This window comes from Meles meles, chromosome 18, assembly GCF_922984935.1.
Source record: "Meles meles chromosome 18, mMelMel3.1 paternal haplotype, whole genome shotgun sequence".
Classification (NCBI taxonomy): Eukaryota; Metazoa; Chordata; class Mammalia; order Carnivora; family Mustelidae; genus Meles; species Meles meles.
The window spans coordinates 8,766,216-8,782,130 of NC_060083.1; the positions used below are offsets into that span (position 1 = coordinate 8,766,216).

General features: G+C 48.9%; 1 protein-coding gene across 3 annotated transcripts in view; it reads right to left on the reverse strand.

Annotated features, from left to right (window-relative positions):
• NDEL1 (nudE neurodevelopment protein 1 like 1) overlaps window positions 1-15,915 on the reverse strand; it is a 46,002-nt gene that overhangs the window by 4,969 nt on the left and 25,118 nt on the right. For all 3 annotated transcript variants that reach the window (XM_045984922.1, XM_045984923.1, XM_045984921.1), the window contains exons 3-8: window positions 15,149-15,302; window positions 14,127-14,275; window positions 12,345-12,481; window positions 10,150-10,323; window positions 6,257-6,348; window positions 2,431-2,582 (exon numbers count right to left, since the gene is read on the reverse strand). In XM_045984922.1, coding sequence (XP_045840878.1) covers window positions 2,431-2,582; window positions 6,257-6,348; window positions 10,150-10,323; window positions 12,345-12,481; window positions 14,127-14,275; window positions 15,149-15,302 — 858 coding nt within the window. The remainder of the gene's footprint in view (window positions 1-2,430; window positions 2,583-6,256; window positions 6,349-10,149; window positions 10,324-12,344; window positions 12,482-14,126; window positions 14,276-15,148; window positions 15,303-15,915) is intronic.

The window sequence follows — 15,915 nt, forward strand, 5'->3', positions numbered from 1 at the left end:
GGTCAGGCCTCAGGGCGTCACAGGACGTGGGGGGACACACCTCCCCCAAGGAGCACCCCCCCAGGACAGCTGGAGAAAACACAGACACGCTCCTCGGGAGCAGGAGGCAGGGCGGGCAAGTTCCCGCTGAAGGGAAAATGGAGTTTTCTCTCACACTACAACTCCAAGCTACACACCTAGACACTTGGAAATGGTGTTTTGACTTCTACCTGCCAGACTCCATAACGGAGGCGGGGGCTGGGACGCTTCCCCGGTTCCTGTCGCGGCTGGTGCACCCCGTCGTGACTATCTAGTCAGCAGGCCACCAGGGAGAAAGGCCAGAGTTCAAAGCCAGGCCAGAAGGAAGCCAGAATCAAAGCAAAGCGGCAAGGAGGCACAGACACACGAAGCCACAGCCAGCCTCGGGCACGTGGCAACCGGACACATGGCTCGCGAAGCAGGTCAATGCTGGAGTGTGGACGTATGATCCGCTCAGCTACGACCCGAACCCGTGAGAAGAGGCCGGCCCACAAAAGCATATTTAATCCTTAACAGAACAGTACAGTTAAAAACCTGTACTACTTCAAGCAAAACCGGATGTATCATCTGCAACTGTTTCTTTCGGGAAGCCCGTCTCCAGGCCCGGCTCAGGAAACAAAGCCTGCGTGTGCATCTAGAATGTTCCGCAGGGGACAGGTACTCCCTGACGGAGGCCAAAGCTCCTGGTTCCGGGTGATTCTGCGCCCTCCGCAGCCCCGAGATGGGGTCCATCTCTGGGCCTGCCACACCCGGGTGCCCCATGCTGGGGGCAAATGGAAGCCTGGAGCAGGGGCCTGCCCGGAGAGCGGTCCCTCCCCGCCGTGACTGCTCGGAGGACTGCGGGAGAGGCATCGGCCCCGGCCCCCCGTTTCTGGTTCCTGCCCATTCTCACGTCACAGGGCACCCGAGGCAAGACACAGGGTTCCAGAAACAGACCCGTAACTGCCCCCACTGGAGGTGAGTTAGACGTTACAAAAAGTACAAGTTGGACAAAATAATTAGGTACTGTTTTCAACGCTCGTCTGCCTCTCAACTTTCCCTGTATTATTCGGGAGAAATGGCAACTTGAATGTGAAGTATCTATTTATTCCACTTGCCATTACGATATAAAGATGGGGACTCCTCAAGGTTTCCTAAACTCCTAAACCTGAGGAAAATTGATTTTATGCTGACTCCCCAGAGGAACCCCAGCAGTTAGAATGAAGCTCTGACTTACTTATCGCCAGTTCAGAACGTGCTCCTTAATGAAGCACGTGCCCTTCAGGGTAGAAGTCCCCAAAGGGCGAGGAGGGAAACCAGAACACCAACTCCACAAGGGCAGACAAAAAGAAGCTTTTCAGAGCGGCCTGTGTGCCGGGTCAAGTCCTCCAGAAATGTGCCACGGTTAGAGGAAAGCAGAAAATACAAGCTCCCGTAAGAAAATGAACTTCTCTAGACTCCGTATCTGTCCTGCGTGCAGAGAACAGGACCAGACGGGCTCTACCACTCGAAACAGAGACGGGAGCAAGGGAGCTCGGTGCCTCGATGCTGTTCCGAGAACAGCCACCTCGTGGAACCTGCTCGGCACAGCCAAACCAGGGTCCTGACCACTTGTTAGCTACAGGACGGCATCCAATCAAGTACAACCACGCAGGTCGTTTTTGGACTTGAGGGAGAACACTGCACAGACAGGAAGATCCTGGCCTACAAGTCATGATGGGGGGTGGGTTTCAGAGTCGTATTTAAAGTCTAATCCCATAAATTTTTAAAAGCGTATAGCAGATGCGTAAAAATATGATTTTACCTGCCTGAAAGAGTACGTGTAAGGATGCAGTAGTGTGAAAACAGCAAACATCTACTCTTTACTTCTACACAGCGGCACCAACTGAAATTTTTTTGCATTAAGGACGTACCATTGCTTCAGTCTTATGCCACTTTTTTTTTTACACTCTCAACTCCCCAGAAAACATCTTCGCATTATACAAAACTTAGGTCCCCTAAACTGTATCTGATCCAGTGGCTTCATGTTTTTCCAAAATCTTCAGACAACAGGTGTCGTGCAGAGTCTGCACACACACGGTCATGGTGTTTACTACCCTTACAAATATCGGCCAAGCAAGTCCACCAGCCTTCAAGCGCCTTGAGAACAAGAACTATTATCACGTCGTCTTTAATTCCCAGAGCCTAGCACAGCTACCTTGCAAGAGTGTTTCCCAAGACAGAAGCATCAGAGTTCTCGGGGCAACCGACTCCACGGGGACCAGAAGACGACAACAGATTTATGTCCCCTAAGACCTGAATGATACCGCTTCAGGAAGGTTTATCAAACTGAGTTTACCTTTTCAAAGTAAAATAAGCTCACTTAATAAAGTGCGACTTTACTAACTAAAAAAAAAAAAAAAAAATCATTTAAAATGTCCAAGATTTACTTACCCTTTGTCAAAGAAAGACGTATGTCCTGATCGAGAGAACTTTGTGCCGTTGCTATTCATGACCCCACAGTTAACATTCCCTGAAATATAGGATTTTCGCGATGCTTGGTCCTTTGCAAAATTCCTGCAAGCTGCTAATTTGGATTCTAAAGCCTACAGAAAGAAGGAGGAATGATTTGGTTGTCAAAACAGTAGCTGTACATAAAAATCTGCATTTCAAACCATTTCTATTTCAAGATTAAAATTACAGTCTCCCTGTTGATCACGGTAGCCGTTCAAGCCACAACTGATCACCTCTCTGATGGAAAGAGGGAATTTTATGCTGATGGCTAGCTAATGACCTCAGAACAATGCACTTCCTCCTCTCAGTATTACTGACGAACACAGATATAAGCCTGACCTTACAACTAAGCAAAATGGGGCACAAGGAGACAGATCCCAGGTCTCTTGACCCTTTCTGAGTTGGGGACTATTAGAAAGCCCCTAACATCCTTAGTCACGACATTCATTCAATCAAATACTTGCTGAGCGTGATCACAGAGCAGGCCCAAACTATGTCTGAGGCCTCAGTGGGACAGACACACAACGGCAAGTCCTGGGTCTGGCACCGGGGAGAAGAGTGGTCTAGAAATGAAAACTTAGAAGATGTCACACCAGGTAGCCAAGTCAGGGCTGTGAATGGGGAGTTCAAGGACAGAATTCTGAACAAATCAACCCTGGAAAGGTGCACAGATGAAGACCCAATTAGATAACCGAGAGGAACGGGCAGGAAGGCAGGAAGCAGACGTGACACAGCATCGGAGAAGCAAAGGAAAGAAAGCATTAAAGAAAAAAAAAAAAGCCAGTGTTGAATGTTCCAAGCAAAAGTAGGGCAGAACAGCGTCCACTGGGTTCGACAGTGCTGAGCTCATCGATGAGCAATTCTGGGGGAGGGAGCAGGAGTCGGAGTCCGGACCAGATGTCTGGGGAGGGGGCACGCCGTCACCCGCGCTAACAGTAAACAGGCCTGCTCTCGGGAAGCGTGGCTGTGCGGGGAAGAGAGAACGCGGGTGACAGCTGAAGACAGATGTACGGTAAAAAAAAAAATTGCTGCTTTTTACTTCTGCTTTTTAAGATTAAAAAATTATGCAGTTGGTAATACACAGATATATGTGACGCGAGGGCAACCCATGAAGATTACAGATACTGGAACACGGTAAGAGGCTAAAAGCACGGGAGACACTGATGAGAGGGCGGGGAGGGAAGAGATCCAAGGCACAGAGGGACAAAGTCAGCCGTGGGCAGGAACGTGGTCCTGGAGCACCGCGGTAAGGAGAAGAACGGCTACAAACAGGGACTCACAGGAGGGTAAGAGAAGTCAGAGAGAACAGACAGGTGGAGATCAGACAGCTTTGATTTTTTCAGTGCAAAAGGACGCAGGGCAGGGCTGGAGCCTCCAGCTCGAGTCAGCGGACGGAGGAGGACAGAGAAGTGGGGAGTAAAATCCGAAGACTGCGCGGGGCTGGCAGGGAACGGCACGCCCGAGGTCCCAGCGGCCTCTCGGAAGGTGGACCATCAGCCAGACGGACCAACCGTACGGGGACTCCCAAGGTCACCTCTCTGCACCATTTCTGAACAAATTATGTAACGTCATAAGCAAAACAAACAAGGACCAGAGGAAGCTGCTGCGGACATGAAGCCCGGGAACGGGCAGAAGTAGCCCAGGAAGAGAACTGGGGCAGCAGCCCTCAGGGCACCCGGCACAGAGGGCACCAGTAAGAAGCTACAGACACGAGACGTAGCCGAGAAAGGACAGGCTTCTTCTACGCCCAAGAAAAAGAAGGTAAGTAACAACACCAGGACAAGGAAAACACATACAAGTCAGCTCTGATACAAAAATGGAAACACGTGGTACGGTTCCGAGTAAATGATTAAAAAAAATCCCTGAAACATCTGTTGAGTGACAAAGATAAACGACCCAGGAGCCCAGGCTCTCCTCTGTGATTCTGCAGCCTACAACCCACATGCGGGCGGAGTGCCGTAGAAGCCACTCACTGATTTCCAATTTCCAGAGCCAACTAATGGAGGGTTCAAGAGAGGACACAGAGAAAGACACACGCAGCAAGGAGCTGAGATACAGTCTAATAAATTCAGAAACAGGCTTAAGCATGCCATTTAAAGTTTCAAAATTACCAAAAGAACAAAGAGTTAAAAAGTGGGAGATGGGAGTTAAATTCTTCATCTTACTGCGTAAAGCTGGTAAGATACCAAAAAATAAGCACATTATTTTGATTTCTGGAGCCAAATACCACAATTCTTACAACAAACAGGATTTTTGAAAAATGGTTATGCTAGGGGCGCCTGGGTGGCTCAGTGGGTTAAAGCCTCTGCCTTCCGCTCAGGTCATGATCTCAGGGTCCTGGGATCGAGCCCCACATCAGGATCTCTGCTCAGCAGGGAGCCTGCTTCCCCCTCTCTCTCTCTGCCTGCCTCTCTGCCTACTTGTGATTTCTGTCTGTCAGATACATAAATAAAATCTTAAAAAAAAAAATGGTTATGCTAGGAGGGAAAATTACTCTATGGACTTTGTGCATGTTGCTTTTTTTTTTTTTTAAAGATTTTATTTATTTATCTGACAGAGAGATCACAAGTAGGCAGAGAGGCAGGCAGAGAGAGAGGAGGAAGCAGGCTCCCTGCGGAGCAGAGAGCCCGATGCGGGACTCGATCCCAGGACCCTGAGATCATGACCTGAGCCGAAGGCAGCGGCTTAATCCACTGAGCCATCCAGGCGCCCCTGCATGTTGCTTTTTATAGCAATGTTGAAACAGATTCAGAATTAATGTGATGGTCAGAAAATAATTTTATAAGCCAGAAAAGGCCTCCCATTTCTTCATCATGTAAAGTAAAATCCAATTTCTGCTTTTATCAGAAAATGTCTCTCACAAACAAGTAAGTGAAGGGGCGGTAGACAGCGGGCAGTTTCAGGGGAAGATTACTGAAAAGAGGTAAAAGTTGCCCAGGGAAACAGGGAAGGGAGCCCCTGCACGAGATGCTAACTTCACAGTGGCATGAATCCACAGTTATCTAACTGTTTCCTGCGATCCAGATACAGGGAAGGCGAACGCCGACTGCCGGACCGACCCGGACCGCAGGTCTCGTCCGCGGCCAAAAAAGACCATGAGTCGGCAGGGCAGAGGAAGCCGTCTGCGGGGTCACCAACGAGCAGGAAGAAATGAGAGCAAGAACGGCTTTCACTCGTTCACCCAGAGTCCTACTGCTGATGGGGTCAAAGAGCAGGCATTCCACCGAGCAAAAACTGAATAAGCAGAAAAACAAGTGGAAGACTTCAAAAACTCAACTGGAAGCCAAGGTCAGAGCCAAGGAGATAGCACAGAAGCTGACGCGACCAAGTGCGGGGAGACGGGCGTGACTAAGAGCACAAAGTCCTGTCCGACGCCAGTGCTGAAGTCCTTCCGGGGACAGAGCTCAGGGGGAGGCCACGCGGCGGCCGACCTGCTTGCGGCAAGAACAGGACCCCAGAGTGGGATAAAACACATAGCAGACCGGAGACCAGTTACCTGAGGAAAAGACGGAGCAGTCATGAGGTAGAAAGAGCCAAGGGGAAACCGAAGAAAGCCCCGGGGAACTCCAGAGCGCAGCGCACCGGGCCTCCAGCAGGCGCCCCAGCATGTTTATCTGCCGCCGTCTCAGTGGATCCCTGCACGCTCATGCCTCTCTGAATCATCACAGCTATCCCCACACGCAGGAACCCTTTTTCTTCCTTCTCTTGCCCCAAATTCAGAATTCAACACCAGAGCAGTAGCTCTGGCTAAAGGCTGAATACTCACCCCGACTTTCCGTAAGAGGTCCCCCACGATGTTGAGCGCGGAGATCCGAGCAGAAGGAGTGAGTGGACTGGCACCAAAACCGTTTGGTATCGCTAGAGGGAAAGGAAAGGGGGGTGATTACACTTGCAGGCGTCTTTCCCTTTTGTGGCCGGGTGTCACTGAGCAGGATACATCAGTGACAGGTTAATACGGTGTTCCAAACTGGGGACACGAGCTATAAAACGGAGACACGATAAACTATCTCCTTCAACTGATGGCCGTTGAGACGATCTCCAATTTTACATCACGAATAATGCTAAAAGGACACATATCATTAAAACATCTAGACAGATACTTCTAGAGAAGAGATTCCTAAAAATAGAACTGCTGGATCAGAGGATATGGCCCTTTCATCCACTTTAAGAGATCCTGCCAAAACGCTCTCTGATAAGGTCACACCGATGTCAGGGATCTGTACAGCGACGCCCTCAATATTAGACGTGATCTTTTTTTTCTTTGGTCAATTTGACAGTCATTTTGTTTTCTCTTTTGTTTCCTTAATAACTAGACATTTGAATCTCTTCTGGAAGTCATGTTTATGATTTATGATTTAATACTGTGTTGTCTTTCCTTCAATCGATGGGCGAGGGCGCTGAACACCACAGATGGCCCCCTTTCTATCTTGAACTTCTCAGCATGGTATTTACCTTTCAAACTTTCTGTTCTACAGGTGAGGGAAGTTTTGGCTTCTTCACCTCAATATTATAAGATGTTGCTCCTATTTCCTCCTAATGTTTTCCTAATTTTTTTTACATTTAGATCCTTTTAATTCAACAAATACCTAATTCTTTTTTCACCCAAAGGGAAGCCAATTGTACTAATACCATGTCGTGAACACTCATCTCAGCTGAAATGACACTTTACCTACGTGAATTCCCAATGTACATTGGGAATGTTTAATTGGGAATTAAACATTAATGTTTAATGTTCCATTAAACTATTAGTCTGTCCCACCGGAAACAGGCTGCTTTCATTGCTACAATGTTAAAATAGCCCGTGGTATCCTAAAAGAGAAAGCTTCTTGTTATTAAGCTAATCCAAACTTTCCTTGGCACATTTATTCTTCAGAGTAACTTTAAAACTTGCCAACTTAAAAAACCCTATGCTGACTTTCATTAGAAATTTAAATCACTAAAAACAAATAAATAAAAATAAAATAAAAAAGAAATTTAAATCGCTGACTGATTTGGGGACAACGGCTACTGCCAGAGGCTTCCCGTTCAGAATCGGGGTTACCCAGTGTTGACAGTCACATCTTTTTGAACGCCCCTCAGCAAAGGTTTTCCAGTCACGCACACTTTTTTCAATTTACTTTTGCGGTACTGTACACGATGGGTAAGGGCTCTTGAGCCAAACTCCGAGAGGCAAGTCCACCTCTACCAGTCAGCGGCTGTGGGAGCCTTCGCAAGTGGCCCGCACGTAGAAGAGGGCTGATAACAGCACTTCGGAGGTCGTTGTGAAGACTAAATTAGTTAATACACTCGTTCAATGCCCAGCGCACCGTAAGTACTCAAGCCCTCACGCAGCTGTTCTCTCTCATCCACTTTCCCGAGTCTCATCAGCTCGTAGTCGTTTTGATGCCGCAGCCGTTCACTGTCCTTGGCCTCCATCTCCCTGAAGGCAGCGCCTTCGCCGGATCTACCAGGAGCCCCCGGCATCCAGAATAACGTGCGGCATCCGACCGGCGCTTGACGGGCTGGAAAGAAGCTGCCGTACTTTTCTCAGCAGGGACTTCCAGATCTCTCCTTCCCTTGTTCTCCGCAAATTATGAAATCTGTGCTTTTATGGTGAGTTGTCTTAAGTGCTTTTTGGAAACAGGCGCTGTTACCAATAAAACGCAGTTAAAGGCAGACCACCGAGCTCAGCCCCTCGGTCTCGCACTGACTTCTCTCATCTCCGGCTTCTCGTCAGCTCTGTGCCGCCTTCTCGGGGAGCCAGTGCACAGCAGCTCTCGGGTTAGTGAAAGTCCCTGCCACGGGCTAAAACTGGGTCTGCCTGGACCAAGATTCCAGCCTTAGGGCTGACGTATCTTAATCCTGTGCCACAGCGAGCTTGGAACAAGCTCTGCGTCCCACTGACCTCGTCCGGCTCAGCGCAGCCAAGTCCCTGAATTAAACCTCTAATGAGCTATTACAGGATGTACACGTCTCTGGGATTTAACCTGGACTGAAGCTCCACACTATCCTGATTCGTGCTTAACTAACGCATTTTCAGAACTTACCTGCAGAATTCTAATTAGCGCCTACAAGCAAACCTTTGTTAAACCTCAAATGTTAGGAATTCTGAGATCCTCAAGTGCCCAAAGAGCCATTCTGAAACAGGGCCAGTGAGGGCTGCTGGTGACTGCCGTCGTCTGCGCCCTGCCTGCTCTAGGCCCTCAGCACAAACAGCACGAGGACACACAGCAACAGCAAGCACTATACCGCCCTGCCACACTTCCCACCGAATGTCCCCTTATGACTCGGAGAAGGCAGGGTGAGTTATCTATCCAAGACACAGAGCACCGGAAATGCGGCTAATGCAACTCAGAAACTGAATTTCCAATTTTAACTCGATTACGTTAATAAAACTGTAAACAGCCGCATGTGGCTAGTGGCTACGGGGTGGGCTGGCGGGGTGGGCTGGCGCAGACACTGAAGGCTTCTATCACTGTCTGCCCGGAGACAAAACCTTCTCCTATCATTCTGCAAGATAAAACCCTTTATTAAAAAAAGAGGTGGGGGTGGTGCCTGGGTGGTTCAGTGGGTTAAAGCCTCTGCCTTCCGCTCAAGTCATGGTCTCAGGCTACTGGGATCGAGCCCTGCATCGGGCTCTCTGCTCAGCAGGGAGCCTGCTTCCCCCACCTCCTCTCTGCCTGCTTGTGATCTCTCTGTCAAATAAACAAATAAAATCTCTTAAAAAAAAAAAAAAAAAAAAGGGGCGCCTGGGTGGCTCAGTGGGTTAAGCCGCTGCCTTCGGCTCAGGTCATGATCTCAGGGTCCTGGGATCGAGTCCCGCATCGGGCTCTCTGCTCGGCAGGGAGCCTGCTTCCCTCTCTCTGCCTGCCTCTCTATCTACTTGTGATCTCTCTCTGTCAAATAAATAAATAAAATCTTAAAAAAAAAAATAAAGAGGGGAAGAGAGAGCTTCGTTTTGGGAAGAAAAAAATATCAAGGAGTGGGAAGTGCTAAAACATCTGTAAGCTGGAAAAACGAAATAAATCTGAACTAAGTGCCTCCGGGTTCCTCTCTGGGGTTCTATGCAGTGTCTGCTAAGTGGCTTTTCCACTTATCTAGATTTTTAAAAAACACCTTTGCTGATGGCAAAAGAACATTCTTTATGTACTAGTCATCGGTGACTCCGAATGTCACCTCTGAAACCGGCAGCCACGGGGCGTGTAAGAGGTCGGCCGAGTCTGCCTGGGCCAGTCTTCCGAGTGTGAAGGGCAGCTCGACCGGTCTTGGTGGGCTGTGTGTGAAGGCGTCTAGTCCCCGAGATCGGTTCGTTCTCACGGCGGGGAGAGTCAGGGTTAACAGTAGTCAGCTTTCAGGGTAAGACAGCAGACAGGCCACTTTCTTCTTTTTTGATTTTCTGACATGAGTGTGGATGACTGCTAGCATCAAAAGATCAACTCTGCCTGAAAACCTTTAACTTTTTAACATCGCAACTGACTGAGCCGCTCACTTTACATGTGGCCGTCGCCCTGCCCCCCGTGTGGCTGTGGCCCCCAAAACCAACCTCTCCTTCCACTTCACAGCGCGCATGACCTCACCGACTCTACCCTGAAACCTCACGTGCGCCTCGCCCGCCTCCCCAGCAAACCCTCCCCGGCTGGACAACCTCCCGCAGGTTCAGAAAGAAAAGACATCACAGACCTTTCGGTGAAGGAAAACTGGTCTCTGTGCCCTTGCCGACAGGAGTGGCTGGCAAAGAAAGCGACGCCTGGACCGCGGAGTCCATCTTTTCACAATCAAGGGTCGGAGAACTGGGGGCCGACTTTCTGGTTACCTCCTGTTGTCTTTCCCGGACTGCCAGCTCTTGTCTCAAATCTGCAACATGGGGCGCAGATAACAAAACTCACCAGAGGAAGCAAATCCATCCAGCAAAGTCGCCTCTGAAATGCCATAAAGACGTTCTTCCTAAATTACGATTTCTCAAAAGTGAAACTTTTTATTTGTTGGGGTATAAAAATGATAACCCTACTGCCTAAATGATCGTTGAGAGTAATTTAAAAGTGCTAGGATTGATACGAAGGCTCTTACCTAGGAGAACAGTTAACTGTGCTCAGATGTGAAAAAAAAAAAAAAAGGCAGAGTCCAAAGAAGAACTCGCAGTGAGCCTATACGACACAAAACTAAATACACTTTCCACCGCATTTATTTTTATTTTGAAATGATATACACTTTGGGGATTACTGCAAAATCAATGAGGTTCATTTTTATAATTTTAAATGGGTTGGTATTTTTTATTATCAAAAGCACTATTCTGTTTTAGAAAGGAAGTATTCAAAACAGTTGCAATTTTTTTCTTGCTTTCAAATACTGAATCTTTAAGCTAAAATTAACATTTTCTTTTCCAGTTACACAACTGATGTACGGAACACTCATGTTAAAAAAAGGATACAAACCTGCCCCATTTCTGGGTATCTATCCAAATGTCTACCATGGATAAATAAAGAAAATGCGGTACATCCATATAATGTGATCTTATTCAGCCTTACACAGGAAGGACATTCTGGCCCCGGCTACCGCATGGATGAGCCGCAAGGATACCACACTAAGCGAAAATGAGCCGGTCACAAGAGCCCAGATACCGTGCGACTCCACATCTGCGAGTTTCCTAGAGCCGTCAGATTCACAGACACAGAAAGGGGAATGGTGTTTCCAGGGCCTGGAGGAGGGGGAGGGGAGACAGACTGCTGTACACTATTTATGCCTATGATGATTATACACTTTCCTTTCAAATTCTTCTTCCTAGGGCACCTGGGAAGCTCAGATGGTTAAGCGTCTGCCTTCGTCTCAGCTCATGATCTCCAGGCCCTGGGATCGAGCCCCATGTCGGGCTCCCAGCTTGGCAGGGAGTCTGTTTCTCCTTCTCCCTCAGCCTCTCCCCTTGCTTGTGCTCTCTCTGCCTCTCTCTCTCTATCTCTCTCAACTGAATAAACAAAATATTTAATAAATAAATGAATAAAATTCTTCTTCCCTCCCTCTTTTCTTCGTATGTGGTAAAATGCAGATTACAAAGAAGAAAATGGTCTCTACGGTAAGTGCACAGACACAGTGTTACTATTATGTGCCTAACACAAAATTATTTATGTAGAAGTGAAAAGGAAAAAGCTAAACAAACCAGTCTAGCAGACACACACAATGGTTTTGGAAAACAGACCAGGGTGTGAATCCCACCTGAAAGTTCCTTCTTTTTTTAAGACTTTTTTTTTTTTTAATTTGGGGGCGGTGGGACAGAGCACGAGCAGAGGGAAGGAGCGAAGAAAGAGAGGGAAAAGTAGACTGCCCAGTAAGCAGGTAGCCCGATGTGGGACTCAATCCCAGCACCCCAAGATCATGACCTGAGTTGAAGGCAGACACTTACTGACGGAGACACCCAGGCACCCCCACCCCAACCAAAAAGTTCTAAGACTCTGGACAAAACTCAAACTCTCCATGCCTCAGTTTTCTGACCTATAAAATGGGGATAATACTACCTACCTCTTACACTTGACGCTGTAGGCATTAAGAGACTAAAAAGCACTTAGCTTAGTGCTTGACGAAAGCAGATAACGTACATAGCTTTAAAGCCAGATCCTGGGGGCGCCTGGGTGGCTCAGTGGGTTAAGCTGCTGCCTTCGGCTCAGGTCATGATCCCAGGGTCCTGGGATCGAGCCCCGCATCGGGCTCTCTGCTCAGTGGGGAGCCTGCTTCCCCTTCTCTCTCTGCCTGCCTCTCTGCCTACTTGTGATCTGTCAAATAAATAAAATCTTAAAAAAAAAAAGAAAGGCAGATCCTGAAGCTAGCGCAGCCCTTGGGCTTAGGGATGGTAAGGTAAAGGATAAACGTCCAGGTATCAATTTTACCTCTTGCTTCATCCTTTAACCGTTGGACGGACACCAACAAAGATTCCTTTTCATCAAGCTCGCTTTCTAAAAATGCATTGCGTTCAATGGCCTGATTTAGCCTTTGTTCAAAGTCTTCCAGTGAAACTATTGTTGCCCTAAAAAAAAAAAAAAAACAAAATAAACTGAAGTCCATGAATTAAATAAATAGCATGCAAATAAGCTAATACAAAAGGAAACTGTCAGTTTCTCTCATGGCATTTCCTGACCTAGAAAGCCTGGCCCGGTTGAACGAGAACGGATCTCAGTCCCTTCCAGACTCCGCAGCATTTAGTATCTCTGCCACTACTCTGGGCCATTCAATATATTCTCTTAAATTCCCGCCAAAATTCGTTGCAGTTCCTTAAAAGGAAGGCATTTATTACACACTGTATCTCCCCACTGGATTTTAAACACAGAACAATTGAAGTTTACCCACTTTCAGGAAGAAAACTTTCCAACAATTTTAGAGAACATTAAGAATTAACTAAGAATTTGTTTAAAACATGAAGTCCCAGGTCCCTACCAACTCATCCTTCTGCATCCCTCAGCTTACTCATTTACAAGAGATGGTGCCCGTGTACCTACTATGCGCCCCCCCCCCCCCCACCAAGTGCTACCTGCTACAGAAACATCATTTCTTGACCTCCAGCTCGAACTCAAGGCCCTGGCCAGTTTTACCAAGTGTTTTCAACTGTCGAAATGTCTCTCAACTCCACCTGCTCTCCTCCAGCCTCTGGCCCTGGCTTAGCTCCTCACCCCCTGCCTGGATCGCTCCTAAATGGTCCTCCTCCATCCAATGCCTCAGCACAATCCTCTCAAAACTCAGAATCTGATGCTACTCCCTGGCTTAACAAATTCTTCAAAGAGCCCTTCCTTGCCTCCAGAGTAGCTTTCACAAGGCTCTCCCCACCCTGTCCCGACCACCCTCTGGCCTCATCCTGGTCAGCCACACCGTCTCCATGTGCTGCAAAGTGAAATACGCCCAGCTCCCGAGACTTCCTGCCTCTCTGCCTTCACATCCCTCTCTCCACCCGCCGGACCTCCTTCTCATTGCCGACAGCAGCAGCTGCGACGCCAGTGGCGGAGGTGCCCGGCTCCCCCATCCAGCGGCTCTGTCCTCCACGCCCGCAGCCGCGTGCACACGCTCCCCACTGGAGCAGTTGTCATGAGAAACGTCCCCACCTGTCACACCCAAGGCAGCCTCACCTCTAGCACCGAGCCAGGCACTGAAGAGTCACCCACGTATCAATAACCGTACAGTGAAAGAACTCAGTTTGGAAGGTTAAGAAACAACGAATTCCAACCCCAGGGGAGCCGCTGTGGGCTGCGCCGCACGACCATGAGGGAATCGGCATGCGCGAAAACCCATGTGCTAGTGTGAAAGGCCAAGAGAAGGGAGAGGAGTAGGGATGGACAGACAGACGGACGAGGAAGAACTACAGACTTCAGGTAGCACATGCAGGGCCGATGACAAGCGTGGGAGGACTGAGAACATGGAGGGAAAGACGGAGGAACGGAGGACACGTGCTTCAGAGAAAAACCAAAAGGAGCAACCAGGGGACCTGGGGCGGGGGAGGGACAGAGGGAAGAAAACCCTCGAAGGATCTGATCTGGGGACATAAGGATTTGCGGTGAGCACTGACGTGATGGCGTGTGAAACCCCGAAAGGAGACATTCTGGAACGGAGACCCAGGGGACAGGCCGAGCGCACAGACCCAGATCTGCCTCCCAGCCGCCAGCCGGACGCCCGGCCCCGCTCACCGCTTGGCGCGCTCCAGGTCGTCGTTGGCCTGCTCCAGCTCCCTCACGTACTTGTGCAGCTGCTCCTTTATGGCCCGGGTCTGACTCAGGTCATCCTCCAGCACCGACACCTGCTTGTAGCTCTGCGCGTACTGGTGCTCTAGCTTCTCCTGAACGTGCGGGCACAGGAAGGTGAGTGTGTCACCAACACAGCTCTCCTTAGCAAAGAAGTGACCCAAGACACGGACGTGGGGGAGACCCAAGGAACTCACCCCCCATCTGAGCTGATGGGAGAAGTAGCCCTCTCCTTCTTATAACATTTAAAACCAAAAAAAAAAAAAAAAAAAACCCAAACCAAAAAACCCACATTTACTAGAAGTATCTTAACTCATAAATCTCGAGTCAACAACTCTCCTCTCAGAAAGAAATCGAGTAGCGATGTCTGAAAAGAAGTACAACCGTGAGCTGCTGCCCTCAGAACCCCGCGGCCGGGGCGCACACACAAGCTAACTACGGCTCCGAGCCGCCCCACCTTCGCCCAGATCACGCTCTCCCCGGGCCCAGAGACGGTTCAAGCGCTGGGCAAAGGCCGGTGCCGAACAGCAGCAAACGGGGCTGATTGTTTCACTCCTGGAAATCCCTTTTTTAAAAGGAATTTTTTTTAACCCCAACTGAACTTCGAAACTAGAGAGACTATGAACAATAATGAAACAAATGTGTAATTCATACAAATACAATTTTAAAGCGACCTGGAATGAGGCCGTCTGTCACGTCCGGCCGCTTCTGAAAACGACAGGAATTACAATAGGATACTACAGCAGCAATGTTGTAAAACACGGACAGCTACAGCGTTTCTAAATGAACGCCTCAACGCCAAGCCACCGGTCTTTGGTCCCATGAAAGGAAAGTTTACTTCAAAACTTGACTTTGAGCCTTCGCTCCTTTCCTGCTGCCGGCTGCGCAGAGGCTCCACCGAGAACAGAGCTCTATTTCCCACGTTACGGTGAGCGGCCCGCGGGACCCCAGCGCCTCCCGCCGGTTACCTTCAACGCTTCCACTTCGTACTTCAGTCTTTGGTTGTCAGCCTGCAGGTCTCTGTTCCTCTGCTCGGCCTGTACTAACTGGGCCTCCAGCTCTGCTTCCAGCTCCCGGCTCCCCTCCTGGAACTCCACTAGCTCATCCCGAGCCTCCTGGAAGCTGATCAGAGACCACGTGGGAAAGAGGAGTCAGAGCAGGAAGCAGGGTCAGCCCGAAGATGATCACCGCCAGTTCAAGACTGCGGCCTGGGTGCCCGCACCACCTTGAACTACGCTGCACAGTAAAGACAACCTGTTCTGCAACTCTGACTCTGTATTCGGGGGTTCAGTGAAAGTGAGTTAAGAGGCCCAAAAGGGGGGCCCCTGGGGACCTCAGGCCCCAGTCAGTTAAGTGTCTGCTTTCAGCTCAGGCCACAGTCCTGGAACCAAGCCCCACGCTGGGCTCCCTGCTCAGCCAGGCGGTCTGCTGGTCCCGCTTCCTCTGCCCGGCTCCTGCTCGCTCTCTCGGGTTCTCTCTCAAATAAATAAAGGCTTTTTAGAAAATTTTAAAAATCCAAAACAAATTTTTAAAGGCCCAGAGGACTCACGTTTTCTATACTCACCACTAGATCCTTCTTATTTAAAGTATAAATAGAGCAGCACACACACGATGCCACAAAGCAGTTTAATACTTAGGTAAGTGATATTCAATACAGTCGCTGTCCTTTGTGATTCTATTTTTTTTTTTCAAGATTTTTCTCTATTTGAGAGAGAGAGAAAAAAAGAAAGAGTGC